The following is a 15,716-nucleotide window of genomic DNA, read 5'->3' on the forward strand; positions in this document are numbered from 1 at the left end:
AGACTTAAGGATGAGTACACATCTTCACAAGACGACAAGCAAGCATTCCAAATTTGCTGACCTTTTCAGTGATGACAAGTGCTTGTCAGGACTATGGCACCTAGCAGATACCTTAAAACATAAACAAAACATACAAACCAAAAAACCCTGTTCCTTCAAGATTAAGTTTTAACAATAACTATTTTTTTTTTAATAAAATAAAACTGTTTTGTGGCAAGAGCATTTAGAAAACATTTGGAAATGCTTAGAGCATCACTTGACTTTGCTGCCAAAACCTGTGCAAGTACCACCTATAAGAACTCTCATATCTGTACAATTGAGCTTTGAAAGAGAATTTTTCTAACCTGTTTAAAAAGCTTTCCAAATGAAGAATCTGAAGTGGGTTTTGAACCCATTTGTTAAAAACACAAGTCCAACACCTTAGTTGGCTTGCAAGAACAAACGACTGACACCTGGAAAGACAAACTTGCTAGCAGAATTTTAACAAAAATTTCAACATAATTGGTAGATGGGATTTAAAAAACAGTATTAATTTAGTAAGAGCAACCAACAATGTAATTTTTTCCATTTGTCTCTACATACTTTTTTGAGGTATCTTTTTCAGCAATGACAACCATTAAAACCAAGTATTGAAATAAACCGACCATAGAACAGCACCTCTGCATTGCTGTATCAACACTAAAACAAGATTTTCAAAACTTATGAACCATATTCCATCACATTACTCACTAGTGAGTAGTGGTCTCTAGTGAGACCAAAGAGGTTTTTGAACTATTAAAACACTTTAAAATTTTTTACTTCATCTGTATCTCATCCTTCTTTCATTTCCATTTTTAGGTTTTACAATGTATATTAGTACAACAGTACAGGTATATCGTTTGTTATTATGAAAGAAATTAAGAAGTAACAAGAATTTTCTTGTTATTAAAAAAGGAATTTTTTTTTTTTTTAAACATCCTGAAAATTCCTTTCCCCGGGTTTATAAAACATTTGTAATGTAATATTAAACAAATATATGCTGTAAGTGTGCATACTCAGAAAAAAAAACGTTGACTGATATAGATGCATAATCAAAAGCCAAGATGACTGTTCTAGAAGACCACAGCATGTGGAAGATGCACTTGCATTAGCTAGTCAATCTATCCAAAGATGTTCTTTATTAACAGTAAGTTGTTCTTTAAAAATTCAAATGTGATCCATTCCTATTTATTACTGTTAGTAATAAATTTGACCACTTTTAATATTAACATACCATATTATCTCTTCAGTTTCTTGTCAGGTTTAAGACATTCTACACTGGGACACAGCAAAACTTACTTGACTGCAGTCTGGCATGCAGCAAAACTGAAATACCCATCATAAAAGCTTAGATTTGAATTCCAAATAATTCAAAACAAAAAATACCTAAGCCTCATCAGAAAAAGCATCTGAAGGCTGTAGTACTGTTCAGATCAGAAGTGCCATTTTTACCTTTTTTTTTTTTCTAAGCTTACTTCCTTTCCACTCTTCCCACTTCTCTACCCCAGTAGACACCACATCAGACACCATATGGACTTTTGCTCAAAGTATGCATTGCACCATGCTTGATGACAGATTCAGTGCCACAGCACTGGGATCAAACCTTTTCCATTCTGAACCAAGGAAGACACAATAGTGAAACTAGAAGAACATACACAGACAAAATCTAGAAAGCCCAAGATTTATTATGCATTAGGAAGCTTATTAACTTAAAAACCAAACCATACAGTACAAAAGGTTTGATATCATTGCTTAACGTGGAACAAGTTTCAAAATATATATTTTTAAAATTTGTTCAGTCAAAACACAATCCTTTTAAAAAACTGTATATCTGTCAGTATCGTCATTACATTTATAATACATGATTTACACAGCACCCATCTGGAAAAATTAGAACTCCTTACAAATATCTACATATATTGCATACATATAAAACATTCATAGGAGTACTTCAATAAAGTTGGGTTTAATGGTCCATTTACACTGCAGCAAAATACATATATAAATCTGTATATTTTTCATAAAATGTCTCTAAAAATTAGTATATTTGTAGCCATATCTCCTTTAAAGCATCTTTTAGAAAGGAAAATTTGATATGAATATATCCATGAGATTCAGCAGGTAAGACACTGATAAAAAGGCTAAATATGATTAATAACTAAACACTAAGTAGCAGTTAAGGCAGGCGTGAAAAGAATTAATAGTAAAGATTATTTCATACGGCAGATAAAGTGACAAAATGCAATAAATATACGTACTTATTGTTGTAAACTACTCTCACACCCACTGCTTTTCCTGCTTATGAAGTCAGGATTGTACATATTTCTGATGCTGCTCATTTTATAAGCAAAATTCTATTTATTTATTTTAAAATCGGCAAAACATTAATGCAACCAGTGGTTTCAGATGCCACCTGGATTTGCTTGAACTGTGCAGAACTGATTTCTCTGGAAAGTGGGTTTAAGACTTCAATATAACCTTCATTCATGGGTAGTGACTGCCACATGTGATCATGCACCCTCAGAAGCCATCTCAGTTCTATCAGTGCCTTCTGGTAACTACTGGACTTCTTGTTACTATAAAATGTTTGAGAATGTCTTTGAGAAATAAAGACTTTTTCTGATAGACAGTATTTCAGATATCAGAAATATATAGATCAGTCCTTCTCATACCATGAGGACTACATGGGCCATATGTGCAGACAAAAGGCATAAAAAATGCAAAACGACCTCAGAAGTGATGGCAGAAACTGTTCTGCCTCAAGTCTGATCATTTTGCATACAACTTTGGGAATTGAACATTCAATCTTTGAAAAATATTCACATTTCTGCCCATTGTAAGGATTTGACGTAGCATTTGCAGTCACATTGAATAGAATCACACATAGCTGTGACCTCATAAACTAAACAAGCCCTCCAGCAAGTGTGGTATCAACCTGAAGTATCATAATAATGTGGTCTTCCCTTGCACATGGCTACATTCCTTTTGGAGGTCCACACACATCCTACCAAGCTTGCCAATCTGCAATTCAGTGCATTAATTTGTTCCATAGTCTCCTCAGAAGTCAGCCTTCATACACTGCTATCTTGCAGCAATGGTTCAATGTCCTCTTCACTACTTCGGTCTAGGTTGTTGCTTAGAGTACTGCTGATGCTGTTGCTGTGTTTTCTGGTGCTACTGGCTTTGCTGTGCTCAGGAATAAATAAGGCGACTAGAAAAGCCAGAAGAACAATGCATGCTCCTACCAGGAACGGTGGACCAGGAATGATTGCTCTCTGCAGGGAAATAAGCACAACACAGAATTCATGAAGTTTAAAGTACACTGACTTCTGTCTTAAGAACTATACCATTAAGACTAGAGATACTGAGAGACATTTACACCGACTATAAACTGTATGCAAACCAGTTCATATGTGATCTGCAACATGACTTTTGTGCATCTACAACTCCTCACCTGATCTGCACACTGATCAGAAAACCAGACACATGCACAAAACAATTGACACGTGGCAGACCTTTACCCCACAAAATTTTATACCGCAAACTTTATATAATGTTAAACTTACCTCATCCCTGGGATCTAGCATTGTGTTTTTTTCAGAAGTCTGATCTGGTGGTAATTCACTGAGCTCCACGTGAAAGAGAAAGAAAATAAAGCCATACAGTGCTGGTCCCAGGCCATTGCACAGACCTCTTATTCCAGTTATTATTCCTTGGACAACACCTAATGAAGAAAAAAAAAAGTGTTTTGTTGTCATTGTTGTTTTTACAATCAAGAATGTAATACTCAAAGCAAACAGCTCAAAGTGTATTCTTATGGCTGTTTCAAAATAGCACACCCTACAATTATTTCTACATGCTAACTTCTTAAATACTTTGAAAATAACTTTCTGGATCAAAGTATCATCTGTACGACCATAGCTATGTTATTGTACTTAAATTCCACTGGAATCCATTTGAGTTCTTAATTTATGTGCAAGTCTAATTTTCTGCACTGCAGTTATCCTACCCTCAACCAATGAAGGTGGCAAAGGTTAAGCATGGTACTTGCCCAGCTTATTTTCAAGTGAAATTTAGAGTAATTTATCTACATATTAAGGAACGTTATTAGCAAAATATGAACAAACTGTAATAAATGGCTTCCCTTCTTCAGTCTAAAACCAGGATTTCAGTACCCCGTGTGGTACTGAAATTACTTGTGGTGCTAAATTCAACAGTACTACAATAAATTCATAATACTATATTGCCTGCAATTTTAGCCTGAAGTATTTTGAAATGTTGATTAGAAAGCTTCATTATTCAAACTTCTATGGTTATATTTTTGTTCCAAGCTCAAAAAGTGACAAGAGATGACAGTGTAAAAGGTGCAGTATTTTGACAGTCCTAAAGACTAATATGCTACATGGCAGTATTTTTATGATGTTAGTTGTCTGCATAACGCTTTCCTTCTTGCGGCAGTAACTTGCAGGACCACAGGAAAGCAAATAGGTCAAAAAGAAAGTTGTCTGAGCTCTTTCACCATACGTTGACATGTAAGTTGAAAAATCTTTGTTGCCACTAGGTGGCAAAACTTCACTCTGGACAGCATAATATGATCAAGCTATTAGCAGTAGCTTTCTCAGTGTAAAATGAAAGATCAACATCTTTTAATTAAACTATTAATTTCACGACTTCAGTAGAAAACTGGTCTTCTAAATCTTTTAAATGTTTTTATTAGAAACAAAAATTGGAGCAGAGGAGGGGGCAGAATGATCAAAAAGCCATGTAAAATACTGCCTTATACACCCTTCTAACTGTAGAAATCTACCTCCTAGAACTGTACCTCCTTAGTGCTTCCTATATTAACTGCACTTACCTAATTTCAAGTTGTACAGTGTTAAAGCAAGAATGATACTTATGATTTATATGTATGGTATTTTTTAAAAGAGAACACTAAATTCAATTACTATGTGGCAGCATTATTCTATGTGACAACTCACTTAAGAGGATTCTTTCTGTTTTTTATTCTCCTTCCCATCAATCACAATCACATATCTTTCTCATGTTTCTGTTTTCTCAGACCACCTATTTAATCAAGTGCCCTTTTCTATTTCCTGAAAATCTGAAGTATTACAGGAAAAAAGACAAACTTTCCCACACAAAATAGAACATTTTCTTGTATAGGTTTATTCTAATTTGGTTTTAATATATGTTTTTAGTTTCTGTTAAAAAGGTAGTACTATTAAATTAGTACTCACTATCACTATCTGAAGGTTACTTTTAACAAAAAAAAGGAAGGGAAAAACATTGAAGTTTTTTTCGTTGTTGTTGCTTTTGCGGTAATTTTAGAGGAAGCTAGAAGAGAACTAACTGGTTAGATGCAAACTACGCATTTTGCACTGCAAATTTGATAAATGCGTGTACCTGCTTCCTCTCTACACGGGTTGGTAGTCTTCTACAGCTACTACCAGCAAAACTCATTACTCACCAACATATTTAAAAAGTACACCTAGGTGAATATTCTGCTTTCTGGACAGGAGAGTCATTCAAAATGCTCAAACAAATTCATTCAATGCTCACCTTGTTGATCTGACTCTGAATTTCGTGAAACCAGAGCACTGATTGCTGGGAATGTAATGCTTGACATGGCTGCTACAGCTCCGGCTGTCCACATCATCCTGTGTTAAGCACACAATCTGAATTAAAAGTGAGAATACCCATCTAATTACTTCCCTGTCACTTTTCTTTCCTCCCCGCTATATCCACCCTGCAAGAAGGGCCACAAGGGCATGCACATTTAAGGCTTAATGCATTTTCAAAAATGCTCTTATTATAATACCTAAAGAGTAGTAATTATCTGGTCAGGGCCTTCTGCTTGTTCCCCCTCCCATAAATTACCCTGAGCTTGCTGAAATAAAAGTGTATTTAAATCTCTGCTAGCTATTAAAATGGAGATGATAAAGGGAGTGAAAATGAAGTGCTATACTGGCTTGTTGTCTCCATAGACTGTAAAAAGATGATTTTCATTGAGTTTTCCAGTGAAACAGTGTAACTTGTGGCATTGGGTTTACATGGCAAGGTTTTGATAGCAGGGGGGCTGCAGGTGTGGCCTTGTGAGAAGAGACTAAGAGCTGAGCCACATTAGATAAGCGCCAGTTCCAGCCAGCTCCAAAAGGGACCTGCTGCTGGCCAAAGCTGAGCCCATAATCAAACCTGGTTGTGCCTCTATAACAGCATATTTAAGAAAGAGGGAAAAAAAAAAAAAAAAAAAGTTGTGTTGCAGCAGCTGTGAAAAAGCAGTGAGAAAATGTGAGAGAAACAGCACTGCAGACCCCAAGGTCTCCTTGCAGGAGGTGCTCCAGGCACCAGAGCAGAAGTTCCTCTGTGGCAAGGCCCATGCTAGAGTAGACTGTACCCCTGCAATCCATGGGTCCCACAGCAGAGCCAATCTCTAATCTCCACACTGCAGACCACAGAGAAGCCTACAACAGAGTAGGTAGATCTGACCTGCCAGAAGCTGCAGCCCATTGACAGCCCGTGCAAGAGCTGATTCCTAGCCAGGACTGCATCTCATGGGAGGGACACCATGCTGGAGCTGGGGGAAGAGCATGAGTGGCAGAGATGAAGCATTATGGACAGACTGCAACACCCATTTCCCTGTGTTGCTTAGTGGGGAGGAAATAGAAGAAGGTGCATGGGTTGGGAGGGGGGAAGGCCGGAAGGGGGGAGAGATGGGGAAAATGTGTTTTCAGTTTGCTTTTAGTTCTCAATGTCCTAATCTGTTATTGACAATAAATTACATTAATCTTCCCTGTGCTGAGTATGTTTTGTCCATGAGAGTAACTGGTAAGTGATCTCCCTCTCTTTATCTCACCCAGGAGCTTTTTCATTGCATTTTTCCCCGTTCTACTGAAGAGGAGAAATGACAGGGCACCCTGGTGGTGTTTAACTACCTACTGTTGTTACACAGTATACAACACTTGTATAATAACTCTCTAGGAAGTGCTCTGATACATTCATAGCTCTGTTAGTAGGACAAACTTCGTAAAGAAAGAGCTGTTGCAGCTCATCATTTCAATTCACATTACTTACTTACTTATTAGTTTTTCTAATAAAAGCAGCTCTAGATAGTTTCTATGACCAAAAACAGTTACAGCAGAAGAACAAAAGGGTAGAAAAAGGTAGAGGCCCAGAAACTGTTTGACAGAATCAATCTATAGGAACTAGTGGAAAGAACATGCTACTTATTAGTTTGTGAGTTTAAGAAGTTTCATCCATTTGTAGATATAAAACTCAACATAGTAAAATATTACAAAGATTAATTTTTCAAAAGGGCTGTTACTCTCCAATTTACAGTACATACATGGAAAACTATCATTACTATACATGCAAAATACAAACTGAACTTTGGCAGTGTAATGCAAATAATCATGTTTAATTCAGAAAACATTTAAATATCCATTATGACAGAACTAACTGGAAGGATTTCTTGGAGAGATACACTTAGCTCTGTATCAGAAATGCATATATGAAAACACACACTTACCAAGACTGAGATCCAAAACCATACCAAGCCAACTGAAGAATTTGAAAGGCAAGACCCAGGAGAACTGTATTTTTGTTCCCTATTGACCTCATCGAGATACTGAGAAACACAGTCTGCAAGAGAAATTGTTCATCCGAAAGTTTAAAAAAAACATCTGATTGCTAAAATGACCTTCCAACTGCTGAGTTCATTCACACTATTCATGCACGTACTTTCCGTTTATGCAAGTCTAAAATGCAGACTACCTTAATATCAAAAGTTGATGCTACTATTCTTAACTATTACTGTGTTTCTACTTCAGAACATCCAGAAGTGTATGTTTTGCCTTGTCTATGTACATAGAAACAGACACTGAAATGCTACTATAAACAGGCTTCTGTTTCTACTCCTAAAATACTATTTCCTTACAGGCTAGAGAGTTCCACAAAAAATACTGGTACCAAGTTAAGATACAGGATGAATGTACCAGGATCAACTTATACTCAAGAATAAAAGACTGTTGGCTTAGGGGAAAAAAAAAAAAAAAAGTCTTTAGGCCAGGTGAATTACTACCTGGCTTTACAGTCAAAACCATTATGTAAATCCTGTTGACCTTCTAAGTTCACTACATGCACTAAAATTTGGCCAAGCCCTTTTACTACACGTTTAATTTCATATTCTGCTTACTCTTTACACCACTGTTACAGCCTTTTTATTTGCACATAGAAACTAATACTAAAAGTGGACCGCAGGTTTTCATCTGTTTTAAGAGGCATTACTGCTAAGGGTGAAGGAAAGCCAAATTCATATACAACAGCAATAGACTCATGGCAAGAAGATGTTCTCAGAAAGGCAAAATCCATATGGACTGCCTCACTCAGTTAAAAGTGCACTTTTCTTTAACAAGAGACATTCAGCAATGCATCAGTAAAAAGCCACAAAACAGGAACCAGAAGGATTGCAGAGCACAGCATGCTTCCTCTTTCATATACATCTTACTGACACTAGTTTTCTTAATTGTTCCCATTCTTAGACACAAATACTTTGAAAGTTAAATAACAGAAGAATACAATAGTTCTATAGCTACGTTATCAGTTCTTTCTGAGGACAACCAGCATGCCAGTGCAAATCGATATTTATGGAGCAAAGCTTATTTCAATAATTTGCATTCTTCGAAGAGTTAAAAAAAAAAAAGAAGAGTGGATTTTCCTCCTTCTAATATTGAAAATTATGAAGCCAAACAGCAGCTATTTTTAGCAAAATACTAAAGTATACTAAAGTATTAGTAAAGTTTTAGTAAAAATGCTGGTCTAAATAAAGTATGATTAGCAAATATGAGTGCACATAAAAGCATCAGAACAAAGCAAGGATTAAAATAACGACTTGTACTTATAATCAAGGACAACTGACATCAGTGGAACCAATAAACACTGAGGAATGTGTTGTTTACAGCAAAATAAGAGGTCCACTCTGCAGAGGGTGGCAACAAGGTTACAGCATATTACATGTGCCATTCGCCTTTCTGTTGTCACAACAGGAAGGCAAACTATAGCCATAAAGACACAAATGAAGAAATACACCTTTGGCAGCAAAATTTACATGGATAAAGGAAAGAGACAACATATCTCACTGAAACACTTGTTTGCTTACTATAAGGTATAAAAGACCTCCAAAAAACAGCTCACTGTTGCCAGTTAAGAGGTATGAAAGAAATATACCAAAGTCTCATAATTCCTCAACCTCCACATTGAGCCTAAATAGCCATGTACACATCTCAATACATGCATTTTCTTGTATGAGTTTGATAGCATGAGCCAATTGAACAGGTACAAGTAGGATGACTTGCTTAAAACAAATACCTTATTTTCCTTTCAGGTCTTGCATTAATTATTGTTAATGCAATTTCCTCCATCATTTTGATCATTTCAAGCCAGCGTTTCATTACATTTACTGATTCACTTTTAGTTTCATTTCCAGTATTTCTGAAGAAAGCATATTTAAAGAGATATTTACATAATCTACATGAATGTAACCTTTACTGACTGTAAGTTATATTGATGTTTTAGAGTATTTAAGTATATAGACAAACTTAATAGTCAGAAGAGTGTTCCCCAGCATCAAGTTTTGTACTACTCAACAAAACACTAAAAAGAATAAAGCTTACCTGAGCTATTATTGACAGGATGCCTACCACAGCTATAAATGCTGCAATGCTAGCAGATCCAAAACCAATAATCTAAAGAGAAGCAGAAAATGCATAAAAGAAATGCCAAACAATCCAGAGCTATCAGTAGTAAAAACATAACTTCTCAAAAGAAAATATTGATCCCTGCTTGTAATGTGAATTCATACAGGAAGCGTTCATGTTAAAGAATAACTGCTTGCAAAGAAATGCAAACAGGAAAAAAAAATGGGCCTTAGAAAAAGGAGTCAGAGAAAGTCAGAAAGTCATACATCTAGAGAAAGAAGTTCTCTATGACCTCCCACAGACACAATAGTTCTTCCACAGGCAGAACCCCACCTCAAGACATACAAAGTGCTACATTCAGTGGGAACAAAGGTCCGCTTGACTGTATTAACACATGCTTAAACTATGGCTGGGATTACGCATCAGGAGTCAAGCTTCCAGTATCATTCAATTCTTGATTTAGCAAAGTACCCCACCTTTACTCCTTAAAGCAGTATTTTGACAAAAAGCAGTTTCCTAAGCAAAGCCTTTGATAAGAAACAGGTCTTAGGCAAACCCTATTTAAACATACTTAGTAAGATGTGAAGTGACTAACATTTACCTGTCGCAAATACAGAAAAAAACTAGAATACTGGCCAGCCTCAGGCAGATAGGAGAGAAACACTGTAATGCAGATCGGGAGAACAGCAGAATCTTTTCTAACCTTCTTCAGAGACTGGAAGAAAAAGCAAAGAAAACAATTATTAGAACATTAAGTCTAATGAAAGCATAAGCAAAGCAGATGTCAGATTCATTTTCTGCAATCCATTTCTGCTCGCATATACTAGTCCAAAAATCATACAAGGAAATAATTAAGCTGAAGTTTGAGTTTGAAATTGCCCCCTCTTATATAAGGTGCTTTGCACCAGAGGTTTTTTTTTTTTTTTTTTTTCAAGGTTTCCTATTTGATTTTTGAAGCTACAGTTCCATGTCAAATTGCAAGTACTCACTGAAAACATGATATAACACTTAGGGAAATGCATTGCATCTAACTTATTGGTCTCTTCTCCCAGGCTCTAAGTGATATCATGACATAGTTTAATGGTGGACTTGGCAGTGCTAGGTTAAAGGTTGGACTAAATGATCTAAGAAGTCTTTTCCAACCTAAATGATTCAATGATTCATCTCCATAATAAACTGTTCTGAAAGATGTTAGCAAATATCACAACCTCAATACAACTGTTTCTCTTGCCAAATTATGGGAATATTTTTCCTTCTGGATTTCTTACACCTATTTACACATATGATTCATATTGAGTAACAAATACATTGTAGAAAAACTATTCTTTAACTGCATTATTTCAAGCAAGTCACTCATCTTACAACATTCACAAGTTCCCAGCAAGATAATTTCATTAAGATCATTCTCTCCTCCCTTAGATATCAAGGCATAACACAAACTCATATTAGCTCAGTAAGTGTGAACAGATGAACAAGTCAGTAGAAAGACTGCATTATGTGTTTTAACCCTTTTGTATATGGCTATAGGAAAAAAAAATATTTATAAATTCATTCTATGCTAAAAAATTACAAAATAACCAAAACTGCAAATCTATGGTGAGGAGATATTGCAAAAACAAGCACAAAAAAAAAAAAATAAATAAAGCACAAAGCATAAAATGAATATGAAAAAATCTTACAATATGAGGTTTCATGATCTGTAGCAGCATAAGAGTTTAGCATTTCTCTTACTATAGAAAAGAGTAAGCTGGTAAGAGAGGTAAAGCATTTTCCCTTTGAAATTCATCCCAAACATTTTCAATTCAAGAAGCATTTAATCCACAAAGTTTGGTTTATTTGGTTGTTGTTGTTGGTTTTTTTAATGTAGCTAGATCTTTTCGTGCACGAGCAGAGAACAGAGACTACCATGTTGAGGCTATACGTGACTAACAGTCAAGTTACCAGTAAGATTAAAGATTCCTGAAGCTTACAAAAAATAATTCATTATTTATTGAAATGCATCTTACCGCAAAAGGGTCTGCTTGTTCCCATGATATAGCAGCTCCCCATGAAGCAGGTCTCATTTTTTCTGGCAGGGATTCTGGTACAACTAGCAGGATGAAACAGATGTCCGTAACAGCCACCAGTGTGGCCACTATTACAACAAGGTTATCTCCATAGCTGGCAGAGAGGTATGCTCCGATGGCAGGACTAGTTACCAAACTTGCTGCAAAGGTGGCAGATACCTATGCACAAGAACAGTTTACAAAGTTTTTAAAGTAGTTATTCTGCCACTGCAGAATAATACCCAAATTTGAACCAACATCCCTCACCCCAGAATGCAGCTGTAAGAAACAAAAAAGTCAAAATTTAAGTCAAAAATTATATATGACAGTGAATATAGGCCCAAAAATTCTCCATCCATCCTCCAGAGCCCACCAAACAAAACATATGCATTCAAAGTCCAACTTTGACTGAAGCAAAGGAACTCTTACTTTGAGTTTAAATAAACGGATTTTATTTTCTAAATATGAGAAATTTGATGAGCTTTCACTAAAAAGTTGTCAGCATGTTTAACGCCTGTCTAACTGAATTTGAGCCTCACTAATCTGGGTGACAGAGAAATATGTAGTGCTTTTGTTACAAGTATATAGCTACAACTGTACCACTGGACAGCACAGCAAACTAGCAAATCATTAGTTCTAACAACACTTTCAACAGCTGTATTACTTCAAATTACATTGTAAAGACATGCAGTTACTAACAAATCTTTCTACATTCATATACAGTGGAACACAATAAAAAATCACAAGCACTGTAGTTAAATTTCACTACAAAGATCATCAGAAAAGTATATTTAAAAGCTAGATTTAATTACCACTGTTTTCCAGCCTCCAAACCAAAACTACACTGCATGTCTATTCTACAGAATAGGTAACAGCAGAAGATAGTTTAGGTTTACGCCAAGCTAAAAAATGTCCTAAGAAAAAGCTATAACAAACTGATTAGAAAGAGACGTTTCCTCACGGAAACGATTGCACTTCAGTCTAATACTTAATAGAATTTTAGATTTTCTTTCTCTTTACAGGCAGGCAAATACACTTATGGCCCCTTATAGATACAAAAAAAACAGGTGATAATCGATTCCAGAACTTCTAATTTTGTTTTGGGTTCTGCTACAAAAAATATACACAAGTTCAAGAGAACTAAATCATTTATCTTCTGAGAATTATACCTTTCTAAGGACAAAAATAAAGGGAAACCTTAAACAGCTCAATGTACAGTACTGCCAAGAATCAATGTACTAGCATCTGTATGGTGAAAACAGATGCACACAGGATGAAGGGATAAGTGAATTTGAAAGGCTAAGGATATCCACCTACTAGTGGGCCTCCAGATGAACAAAACCTAAACAAATACAGACATTCAGAAAAGCAAACTAACCAGGAATTATATTATTTCTGGAAAGGCTAGTTTGTACGAAGTGAACTATTTTCCTCTTTCCTTGCTAACTGAAAAAGTTTATCAGTAAGTTACTAAATAGTCTTCATTATGCATTTTCACCCTCCCTCACTATTTCGACTGTTAAAAAAAGCCCTTATATATTACAAAGAAATCACATACAAGTGGGGGAGAGATATTTTAAAACTAGCATAAAATGACTTGCACTGGCATCAGCATTTCTTATCCTGCCTGCAAAACCTAAAAGATATTTTGTTGCACATGACCTGTGCGCAAGTAAAGTTTTTAAATTCTTATTCTGTTCTTATGAGCACAGAACAGCCTGTGAAGCAGTAAAAAAAAGTCTAAATTAGAATCCCCACATTCTAACAATACGTCTTGATGCACGGTTCATTCCTTTCTGTATCAACTTTATTACTTAAAGTCAAAAGACATTCTATGCACCAAAACACAAGTTCAATACAAAGGTTATAATCTGACTTTTTTTTTTTTTCCCCAAGTTTAGTGCATCTTACCAGTCCATAAGCTGTAATTCTTTCATGTTCTTGTGTTACATCAGCTACATAGGCAAATATTACAGAAAAGGTAACAGAAAAGATTCCAGATACCGAAATCATAGCGAAGTACCACCTAATGATTTAAAAGCAACAATTAGAAAATTTAAGCTTTAGCTTTTCTTTTCAAGTGAGATTGTATCTAGTCTATGAAAAGCAATCATCCAAAACTAACTACCTGGCGCTTTACAGGAGATGAATAAAAACAGGACTGCAAAGTTTGACTTAAATATTGGAAAACAGCATTTTAATTTTTGATATCCTAATATTTACTTTACAGCAAATAAAAGAAACAGCCTTTTCCAGTCATGATACCTATACATTTTCACATTCTCAAAATTGAAGAAAGCTTAAATTATGAAAAATGAATTATCTTAGAACTCAGTTTCTCAGTCAGTTAAAGAACAAAGTCATTTCTACTCAGTTAGGACTTCCAAGTTTCCTAACCAGAGTTAAGGGATCTGGTTTGTGGCAATTAGAATTTACTGACCACAGAAAAGTGTAAGTTTCACTTAGCTTTAGAAATGTTTATTACAGCATTTTGAGCGTCCTCAGGGTAAAAAATTACAGTTGAATTTAAAAATGAATTACGGTTATCAAACTGTTTCAATTACTGTTTTAGTTATGCAAATACAGTAACCTAAATCACTTCCCATAACTTCTACATTTAAAATTCACAGTTTTAACACCCTTTAAATAAAAAAAGCTCCACAATAATGTAATTGTGTCTTGAAAGGGAAGTGGCTTCACTCTTGCCTTACTGTCCTCATCCCACTTCCCCAAACTACCCCTGTGATTGAATTTCTACTATATTACTATATAAGATCACTATTACTTTATGTACCACTTACCATGGACTTATTCTCATTAATGGAATTGGGGCACAGGTGAAGAAAACAGTAAGGAGAAGAAACGACTTTCTTCCCCATGCATCTGATAGAGCACCTATTAGTGGAGCACTGAGAAAGGACAAAAAACCCTGTAATAGAAGAAAAATACTTGATGATTACATTTACATTTCACTTTAACCAAAATATATAAAAAAAATGAGCCTAATTGGCAATATGATTTGAAATTAAACGCAAAAAGGTAATTGAAATTCTATACAATTTCTTGTGCAGTCTACTTTTCTGTGATTTAGATGTTTTATGTTTCAAATTCATTGAACTTAAATGGATTGGAAAAAAGAGAGGCATAACATTTCTCATGCTCAATTTGATTCAATATAGTGGTAACACAGATTGCAAAAGCTTCTAAAAAATGTCCAAAACCTACAGTCAAGTTTCACAAAGGGGACCTTCTTAGCTTCTATCACAAGACTTCTTAGTGCTAGATGCCAAACACAAATTTCCCTCTAACTTGGACATGAACATCCTAAGGGAGACCTTCAGGTAATTTAACTATTCTCTGAAACAAACCAAACTGAGCTGTGAAAATGGAGTGATGTTTATGGCTTCATACAATTTATCATGCATGGGATATTGGTACTTTGCAACAACTAGGAGGCTCATTTAAGCAACAGTGACAACTTGAGACAATGGAACACCATAATGATGGTCCAGTGACATACGACAGATTACAAATACCAGTTGTCATAGAAAAAAATAAGGATCAAATACTGGGTATTTTAAAATCTCGAATATCTAACTACATCCAACTGGAGATCAGACAATAAGCAAAATGGGATATACAAAATACTTGTATATAACCCCGTTTTCTCTATTGCATTAATCAAGAGTTACCACATTTGGACAACAAAACATTTCATAAAATCCTAGAATCAAGGCCTCAGATCTGTTCTGTATTACATAGAAGAATTATAATAAGCAAAGCTTTGTATGTATTTGACTCTGCAGAACCCCCAGAAGTGACACCTTCCTCCTAATTGGTCAATCCAACTCTGCCGTATATCCAAACATTAGTAAACACTTCACTACTCTGTTTTGTAAACACCTCATTACTCTGAAAGTCTATTCCAGTTAATTTTATATTTAAATTCCAGAGTTAAACT

At 35.4% G+C, this 15,716-nt stretch overlaps 1 protein-coding gene across 1 annotated transcript in view; it reads right to left on the minus strand.

Annotated features, from left to right (window-relative positions):
- Positions 1-1,683: 1,683 nt before the first annotated feature.
- The window catches only part of MFSD14B (major facilitator superfamily domain containing 14B), a 31,488-nt gene continuing 17,455 nt past the window's right edge, over positions 1,684-15,716 (minus strand). Inside the window, exons 4-12 of the mRNA XM_080573554.1 lie at positions 14,557-14,684; positions 13,667-13,781; positions 11,717-11,935; positions 10,312-10,425; positions 9,687-9,758; positions 7,544-7,656; positions 5,578-5,675; positions 3,585-3,742; positions 1,684-3,293 (exon numbers count right to left, since the gene is read on the minus strand). Coding sequence (XP_080429680.1) covers positions 3,090-3,293; positions 3,585-3,742; positions 5,578-5,675; positions 7,544-7,656; positions 9,687-9,758; positions 10,312-10,425; positions 11,717-11,935; positions 13,667-13,781; positions 14,557-14,684 — 1,221 coding nt within the window. The 3' untranslated portion in view covers positions 1,684-3,089. The remainder of the gene's footprint in view (positions 3,294-3,584; positions 3,743-5,577; positions 5,676-7,543; positions 7,657-9,686; positions 9,759-10,311; positions 10,426-11,716; positions 11,936-13,666; positions 13,782-14,556; positions 14,685-15,716) is intronic.

Source organism: Anser brachyrhynchus (assembly GCF_964034855.1).
Source record: "Anser brachyrhynchus genome assembly, chromosome: Z".
Classification (NCBI taxonomy): Eukaryota; Metazoa; Chordata; class Aves; order Anseriformes; family Anatidae; genus Anser; species Anser brachyrhynchus.